We start from the raw sequence: 9,603 nt of genomic DNA on the forward strand, positions 1-9,603 counted from the left end.
TTGAATTTGTGATCATTCTAAATGCATTTTAATAGACTGAATCATGCAGTGAAAGAAAGCACTCTAAATGCGCACACGCACTAGTCTAGACTTCACGTAATGTATGCATGCGCTCTGTAGCGATGTTTTGAATGGTTTTTGCAAAATACTCTATAATGTCAAATCGCACATCGTTAAAACAACAATTACGATATTATCGCAGACGATATATATCGCACACCCCTACACTGCACAATAATAGTATATTGCATATTTTGCATATGTTATTCACACAGAACATATCAGAGGCTAGACAAAATAATGTGACACACATTGTAATGGGATTAATACAATTTTGTAGGATACAGTGAAAAAAAAAGCTGCTATTTTATATATATATATATATATATATATTTTTTTTTTTACCTGTAACCTTAACAGCCCAATTGTTTGGTGTTTTAAGAACATTATGACAAAGCATGACAAGACTTCATCTGCAGAAAGAAAAGTGTCTAAAAACTGAAAGTGAATGAAAGGGACCACTGAACACCAGGAAGGAGTAAGTCCAACCAACAAAGAACTACTGCAGGTAAAGTGACAGAAAAACCTCAATATCTGCCTTAAAGATAATGCTTCCACAAAAACTAACCACAGAGAACCTAACGAAGACAACATCCATATAAGATCTGCAACTGCTAAAAGTTGAATCACAGTGCTAAAATGCAGAAAAGGTGTCATGATCATAAAACCTGGACAATTGGAGCACCAAGATGAAACTCAACATCTGCCCTGGCCAGACAAATCACCTAGCTTTAATATTATCAAACCACTGTGGACAGTTTTACAGAGAATTTTGCTAAAGCAACTGGCAGATGCTTTTATTGTATAGACAACATTCAAGTGGAAACTATTCAGAAGTTGTATTAATCTATTAATTAATTAAGAAGGTTGAAATCTGTACTAAAGGCAAATGCGGTAAAAAGTGGTAAAACACCTTAATAATAAACTATTGCTTATGTCCCATGCGTTCACATTATTTTGTCCAACCCCTGCATATCTTGGATGTTTTGTTTTTTTTTTTTATAATGTTTAGTTTACAGCTGCAATTAAAGATTTACAGCAGTCACCTGTGTTCATGGTCTTTTATCTTAAGATAATTTTAATCTTGTTCTGAGTTCCTTGTTCCTTGTTCCTGGTTTCCTACACTCTAAAAAAATGTTTCTTTATATGCAGTAACAGTTTTTATTTACCATATCATCCTGAAGAACCTTTTTATGCTGAAATGGCTCTTTGTTTTAGAGTTTAGGATTTGTTATTCCTGCTTTTGTCTGTTTCTTTCTTCTGTTGAACACAAAAGAAGATATTTTGGTGAATGTTGATAACCAAACAGTTGCTGGTAGCCATTGCCTTCCATATGGAAGAAAAAAAACACTATGTAATTCAGTGGCTATACCAGCAACTGTTTGGTTATCAACATGATTGTTGTGCTGATGTACTGATACAGGTTTGGAACAGCATGAGAGTGAGTAAACGATGACAAGTTTTTCATTTTTGGGTGAACTGTCCTTTTTACTGTCCAGGTACTTTATACACCTGGCTTGTTAAGGATCTTGTCAATGTTTGGGGTCAACACGTTCTCACTCCCAACTCGTCACATATGGATGCTTAGTCAGGATCCCTTGGCGTCATTTGTTAACGCACTGGGTACCCCTTTGGCAATGTGCAGGGAATCCCACAGACTTCTGACCGGAGCCTGCTGCGTTTGAAATTTGACGTGTTAGGGAAGCATACCGCAACGATTACGAGAAATAGTAATAAAAAAGAATAGGCTACAATAAATTATTTATGGCAGGGCGAGTCAATTGGTGCCCCCCAGGTCATATTTACGTAGCTCTCCAACTGATTTTTTTATTTTAAAAATCACTGGCTGTCTGATATCAAAGTGCCGTCTGTGAAACAGCGTTCAGCGGTGACTTTAACAACGCTCCATGGCGCGAGCAACAGCAGTATGCACTTTTTAGTGTTTCCTAGGTAATGCTGGTATTTTTGTCAGAGGCTTGTTGATGTTGATAAACATATTTAATGTGCTGTCATTAATGTGTGTTAAACAATGATTAATCAGCGCAAACCTATTAATCAATTATTAAAACGCAAACCTATTATTTATTTATTCATCTATTTATTGATTAAATGATTGATTTATGTTTTTATTTTTTATATTTATTTATTTATTAATAAATCAATTAATCAGTGGCGCTGACGTCATTGTTGGGGTTGGCTTGTCCTGTTACTCCTGTGTTGTTCGCCTGTGACTTTCTTGTTGCAGACTTTAGTTTTCTTTTAAAAAATACTGTTAGATCTTAGATTAGAATGGATCTTCAACTTGCCTTTTGTGGAACCTACCCATGACAATGTGTTCACATATAACAAACATTACTTTAAACTATAGTTACAGTATGTGTTGTTTCACATTTGCTGAACCTTAAGAGCCATAAAGAATAAATAAAATAAACAAACCACATACATTTCCATATCATGTTTTTATGACTACAAAGTAAATTTAAATCCATAATTTGTTCTAAAGCAAGTCCAATAAAAATTAAAGACTAAAGTAATGGTTAAAGGACTGTCTGCATTGTAAAATCAACAACTTTACTTGTATAGTATGAGACTATGCATTTGATATTACATTTAATTAAAATAAATGTCACCAGACAAATGGTTTTCTATCACCAAAAAATTACAGTAGTTTCAATTAAAATAAATATAATAATAAAAGAGTTGTATATGATATTGTCTGTTGTCCTCTTTTTGTGTCCATTATTTTTAAGGCTCCCCCTTTGATTCAGTCTTAGAATCCAGTTTATATCGAGTCCTTGTCCTTAGAAAAGACTGCAGTGTGAATAAAATGAAAATCTGAACACCCTTTGAAAGACAGAAAATGTAGTGGTCAGTCACCAATCAATGCAAGACAGAGATATACATAATATCTTAAAACATCAGCTTGAATAAATCTAACAAAAATCTTTTCTGAACATGAAATACCGTCCTAGTGTCAGTTTATCAAAAATAATAATAAGTATAGTGTATTAACGCACCTGTGTGGTGTTGCAGAGACAGAAGACCACACTGAGAATGATGTAAAGTGTTTTGTCATGAGTGATGAGCACAAAGTAACCAACGATCCAGGACAAACCGAGCACCACAGCCAGAGAGAAACTACTCAAAATCTTCTTCTTCATAGGAGTCCCTCGTGAGCTAAAGAACCAGAATGAACATTAAAATAATATAGAAAATATTAACTATTACAGAACTGCAAATGTTGCCACTCTGAGAATTACACCTCAGATACTGGTCACATGAAAGAATTCGCACTATTTTCAAACCAAAACTGATTATATTGTAGTAAGGGAATGTTATTAACAGCATCAATTAAGTTTACATTAACCTTGAACTTTTGTTTTAAACATGGACCATTCGGTCACGGTTCAGTTACGTACCTCTTGAGGTTGGGATTCGCACAGCAGATGGTTTGAGAGAAGTAGACCAGCAGAGATGTGTTAAAACACAACATGACCGCTAGAGGGAGCAAGAAACCCCACAACATCGGCCGCTTCGGATCAAACCTTCCCGCCTTGTCCAGAGACGCCAGCCAACAGCTACAACAACAAGAGAAATAAAGAACGAGAAATACTGAGGAATGTGTAAGTAATGTTCTACATTAAAAAGATTTTGTTTGCACCCAATACTACAAATAAAACGCTATATTTTTTTGTGTGGGATAACCACATTTGTAACCTTAATGTGAGCTTCCGGTGTCAAAAACTTTGTGTAAAAGCACAAAAACAGTCCATTATGCTGCTTGATGTTTTAAACTGATGTGCAATCATATTATTTTAATTTATTTTTGTAATCATAAACACTATGGTTTGTAGGTTTGCAGTGTAAACCCTGATAGCACACGTACATCACGTACAGACGTCTATCTTCATTTACATCTGTAAGGTGTATTTTTTAGAGTGTTTGCTCATCTGCAATACATCTATAGGACGTTTCCTATCAGATATCTTTAACAGACATGTGCTATCTGGGAAGAGTTTTCCCCATTTACTGAATGTTATTCTTCTAGTTATTTAACTCTAGTGGCTAAAGAAGTGGAAGTCTTGCACATTCACAGGAAATAGCTTACTTCCGCGGTGAAATATAAGGTGGATAAAGCGATAGAAGCGATTTTTCACTTACAACTCCTCTTGTCGATAACCTAAAGGATTCCTAAAGCTGTAGGTGGTGGACAGCGAGATGCCGACAATAACAGCAGGCAGACCTAGACATATTATATATGAATGTGATTTTTCAGAATGATTATAATAAATGATATGATTATCCTCATGTTCCTTTCTCATTTTATATCTTGAGATTAGGCTACTTTTGCTCACTTAAACGCTAATCTTTAATAATAACAATAAATTAACAAGTTAAATGTCATCTTCAGCTAATCTCAAAAAGAATATCCATTTCCATACTGTACTTTATAATGTTGTGAAGCCTAAATTCACATATAGCATTTAAAATGATCGTTTATTTACTGTTATAGTAGTATATTAACTAAATAGTATAGAATTTTAATATTAACATACAATAACATGAAATCAGTATCAGTCAGAATTTTACTATTAAATATAAACTATGTATGTAAACAGAATCAAACTGTCATGACTTTTAATATCAGTGTGTTTAAATGTACCCCAGCCGACTGTCATGGCGATGGTGCGGAAAGCTCGAGGTGGACCGCTGAGGGCATTTCGAATGAGGAAAAACACATGAGCCGCATACAGGATGTTCCAGGCAAACGTGGCCAGCAGGAAGTATTGCAACAGAGCCGTGATTGCTGTACAAGGACCCTGATCGACTTTCTCCTGCAAATCTGAAGAAGGAATAACGTTCTGCTCTGAAACAGATGCCTTTGAGCTCTGGACCGGGTTGTTGATCCCAAAAATGAAGAGCAGGTAGTAGGTGGTCATGCACAAACAGATGTTCACCAAGAGCATAGTGGAGTTGGCTCCTCTCTGTTTCCTGTAGAGTTTATGAAAAAATAAATCAAGAGAATTAATCTAAAAAAAATAAATACCCTTTAATTTTGACTGTTCCACAAACCAGTTCTATAGAATTACTATTAGTTTGGTGGACATGATAAAATAGAAATACATGATCTGCAATAAATGTTGCAAAATATCAGTATTTTTGTCTTGTTTTCCAGTAAAAAATATTATAGATGCACCGATAATAAATTCTGGGCAGTATGCTGATAATTATTTGCTTTTTATGGTGAATAACCGACACATGAACAATAATAAAATTCTATACTATTTTGTCCAAATAAATTAAAAACAGGTAGATTTAAGCATCACAACATTGAATGTACATATGAAACATTCATTGATTTGCTAAAGATTACATTTAACAGTGTTGTAAAATAGCATTTTTAAAGAATGAACGTTAAATTATCTAAAATAGATATGGTCCTAATATATCAGATATCCCTAAAATAAAAATAAAATAAAATAAAGAATGTATTTGAATTTTATTATTTAATTTTATCTTACACTATTGGCAAAATATGTTTTTTAAGCACACATCACTAAAAATTGCTAGAATTGTTTAAAAATATAAATAAATAAAGTATGGAGAACTTTAATTATTTCAATATATTCTATGTAAACAAATGAGCAATTTTGTTTCTAAATACATTTACCGTGATTAAGAATGTTTCAATATTTTTACTGGAAAATAAGAAAAAAATACTGATTAAGAAAGGCTTATTTTCCTCAGTGTAGCATGGTAATACCATGGTATTCTTTAAAGTAGACGAAAGTACCCTAAATATTGCAACATATGAATATGGTTCATTCAATAGTATGAAATCAAAGTAGGGCTGCACGATTATGACAAAAATCATAACTGTCAATTATTCCCTTGAAATTGTAATTGCGATTATTAATTACGATGATCACAATTTGCATTAAATTATGTTTTGAATAGCGTTATGCCATTGTTTGAAGGAACTGCATGCCTTATTTTTATATGAAAATAAACAAGCTGAAAACACTCAAACTCAAAAACGTTTATTGCTTTTCTATGGTATCAAGCCTCAAATGTCAACTATACATTGGATTGGTTTCTTCTTTAAATTAAAAAGTAAAAATATGCATGATATTATAATGTTATACTAAAACTAAATGAAAACAATGGAAGAAAAAAAAAAACACATCTTAAGCACGTAGAATACCATAAGTGGACTAACCATTAATTGCCGCTTTGAACGATTATGTAATTGTGGCATCCGTAATTGTAATTGCGATTAGAAATTTGATTAATTGTGCAGCCCTAAATCACAGTATACTGTACAATGATAGAATTAGTTTACCATGGTACAGTACAGTAAAGGTCCATTTATTCTTAAATGTATCCAGTGCATTTACCTGGTCTTAATTTGATAAACTGTGGTGAGAACCAAACCCACAATAGACAGACTGCATCCCACAATGCTGATCCAGTTTAACGCTTCAGAATAAGTGTAGTCTGCTCTAAAGCTCTACAAAGAGAGAGAAATCTCGATAATAAATATATACAGTTCACCTACATTCACCAAACATTAAAGTGCTCTGTGTATTTGTACTAACTACCACATTAGGTAAGCTAACATAACAAATTAAGTTAGCTTAGCATCATGCTAACGGCAGATTCTCTTAAAATCAGTTACGAGTCGTGTCTTCTTTGCCCTTTATGCAAGGAAAATTATTTACTGCATATATAGAGAGTTTCTATAGGAAATTATGTTCCATTATGCTGTCTATCTAGGCAGCTCACTAGCTTAAAACATGTATGATAAACTAACCACAAGAACTGCAAAGTTGGTGGTGTGGTTACATTCACAGTGCACTCCACTAGGATCGCGCATTTTGACGCAGCCCTCTGTTCTCCAGTCTCTGTGAGTGTAGTCCCAAAACACACATGCAAAGTCGTAAGATGCTGAGCCGGATGTATTCTAGAAACATAAAGACACAATATATATATATATACAGGGGTTAAATTGGGATTTGTTATGTGGGGGGGCTGTATGGTATCGAGCTTATATATATATATATATATATATATCTGTGTGTGTGTGTTGTTTTTTGCAAATATGATTTATTCTGAAGCAATATTCTCATCAGTTTTCTATCAGCTGTGACATATAAATCTGAATATTTTTTTATATTTAATCCAACGGCATTTTTTACCTTTATAGAGGGCATTTTCCCCCTAACCTTATTAATACTTCATCTTTCATTTCAAATTCTTACATTTAATCTACAATCTGAAGCAATATTCTCATCAGTTTTCTATCAGCTGTGACATATAAATCTGCATGTTTTTTTTATATTTTATCCAAGGGCATTTTTTTACCTTTATAGAGGGCATTTTCCCACTAATCTCATTAATACTTTCATTTCAAATTCTTACATTTTTTATCTATAAATTCAATTATAATAATGTGATTATCTATACGTTATCAAATGAAATCATGTACACTGAAAAATACAACGGCATTAAATAATATTATGAGATTATTTTAAACATTTCTGAATATACAAACAAGAAATAATGGTGGAAATCATACTTTTCAACGAAATTAAAACACCAGTGCCAGTAGTGAGCGTTTAATGAGTGAGTCATTGAGTCGTTCATTCAAACGATTCGTTCAAACGGCAGATTCATCAGATGTTTATTGCGTGGGCTAATGAAACTTTGACTCAACCGATTAGTTCAAAACACGGAATCAATCAACAATGAATAGGCTGGTTGCTGTGAGGTGCGCTGTGTTCCACCTAAAATGTAAGTGACCTAAAATTATTGTATTTGCTTAGTGAACTGTTTATATAACTATTAAACATTCGTAATGGTGAAAACGTTGTGTGATGTTGCCTAACTAACTGTATTTTAAATATAAAAACTTTCCATTTTGAATTTTTACCTCAGGATGCTGAGTTTCTTAGTGTTGCGCGTTTTGATTTCTCCTGGAGAGGCTGCACGAGCCTCGCTTCAGCAGCGCAACCTTATTCCGTCAATAGATGCATTATATAGGCTACAGTATTATCCACTATTCGCCACTTACTCTAAATGCAATAAAATCAGAATAATACTGGCGTTTTGGTGTTTACATAGTTATTTTACAATGCACTTAGTTATTTATTTCTGAGAACAAAGATACAAAAATTATTATAACTACAATTAAAAAACTTAATTTAAATAGAAATGCACTCAGTAATTTTAACTAGTTAGCTAATTAACTTGTTTTCTTCCTCATTTATTATATCCTTACTACATATTAATTTATTCAAATATTCAGATAAATATATATGAATAAATAAATTATAATTCATTTTTTTCTATGTCAATGTTTCATCATTATTGTCATTATTTCGTTTCATTATTATTATTATTTATTTATTTTTTGGGCCAAGTTGCTGCAAATTGAGCAGTATAATATACAAACCGGTCATACCTGATCCTCATCACCTTGACAGGGTTTATTTTGAAGTAACAACTGACTGTACGTTAATTCATATGTAGGTGTTTTATTGACTAATAACACGAGTGATTGAGAAGCTGCTATATTTTATGTAATCATTATGATTTTACAATCATTTACCTCAGGTCTGATGGTGAACTCCACGTTATCAAGCAAGCTCCTGTCTGTCAGGCTGGCCGACACCACCCTTCTCTTGGTATCGAGTTCACTATTAAATTGTTTTGAGTTGAAAAACTGATCATTTTCATAAAGCACCACTCCAATACCGAGATTTATGTTCCCTGTGGGGAAACAGAGGGAAAAGGTATTCAAAACTTTGAGTTTTAATTATGAATCCCTCAAAATGAGAACAGAAACATAAACGGTACCCCAGTCTTTCTGGGAATGGTTCTGCAGTTTGATATTTAGCACGAGATCAGCGGGACGTCCCGAAGAAGATGCAGCGTCTGCACCCAGACCAATTCTTTCAGGAAAATACTCTGACAGTCCTAGTTAAATGCAGCTTAGTTTAGTTTAAGAAGTAGAGATGTCTTTCTGATATCAACACAGATGTATAATAATTACACTTTATATGAGGTTTTGGCACTGACCTGTTGCAGAGAAGAATTGCACTTGTGGGGTCCAATTTGTCAACTTGATGCTTTGCACCGCTAGGTTTGGTTGCACCAGTACACTAGAGTTAATGTTATTCATGTTCAAAGCAAAATCCTCCAAAGTCTTTGTGAGACTATAGAAATTATACACATGCAAAAGTTAAACACATATCCATCCTAACAACAACAACAATAATAATAATAATAATAGTTGCCTAATAATAATAATAATACAATTCTTAGTCATTTTCTATAGTATTTTTTAATGTTTGAAACATCAAGAAATTGTTTACCACGGTATCTATTTTTCCGAAGTTTTGTTGAGTAATTAATATATCTAAATGTAAATGTTGTAAAGGGACAAATAAATATATAATGCACTTAGTATTATATAATGCACTTAGTATTTTTTTCTAACTTTTAGTGTAGTGATATTTAATATTCTTTTTTTTTTTTTTT

The 9,603-nt window shown here is 33.1% G+C and overlaps 1 protein-coding gene across 1 annotated transcript in view; it reads right to left on the reverse strand.

Annotated features, from left to right (window-relative positions):
- Window positions 1-9,603, reverse strand: part of LOC107667894 (adhesion G-protein coupled receptor G7-like) — a 21,719-nt gene that overhangs the window by 10,362 nt on the left and 1,754 nt on the right. The window contains exons 6-14 of the mRNA XM_016459634.1: window positions 9,142-9,278; window positions 8,920-9,039; window positions 8,672-8,832; window positions 6,875-7,024; window positions 6,459-6,571; window positions 4,724-5,052; window positions 4,222-4,303; window positions 3,480-3,638; window positions 3,078-3,237 (exon numbers count right to left, since the gene is read on the reverse strand). Coding sequence (XP_016315120.1) covers window positions 3,078-3,237; window positions 3,480-3,638; window positions 4,222-4,303; window positions 4,724-5,052; window positions 6,459-6,571; window positions 6,875-7,024; window positions 8,672-8,832; window positions 8,920-9,039; window positions 9,142-9,278 — 1,411 coding nt within the window. The remainder of the gene's footprint in view (window positions 1-3,077; window positions 3,238-3,479; window positions 3,639-4,221; window positions 4,304-4,723; window positions 5,053-6,458; window positions 6,572-6,874; window positions 7,025-8,671; window positions 8,833-8,919; window positions 9,040-9,141; window positions 9,279-9,603) is intronic.

This window comes from Sinocyclocheilus anshuiensis, unplaced genomic scaffold, assembly GCF_001515605.1.
Source record: "Sinocyclocheilus anshuiensis isolate Anshui unplaced genomic scaffold, SAMN03320099.WGS_v1.1 scaffold2293, whole genome shotgun sequence".
Taxonomy (NCBI): Eukaryota; Metazoa; Chordata; class Actinopteri; order Cypriniformes; family Cyprinidae; genus Sinocyclocheilus; species Sinocyclocheilus anshuiensis.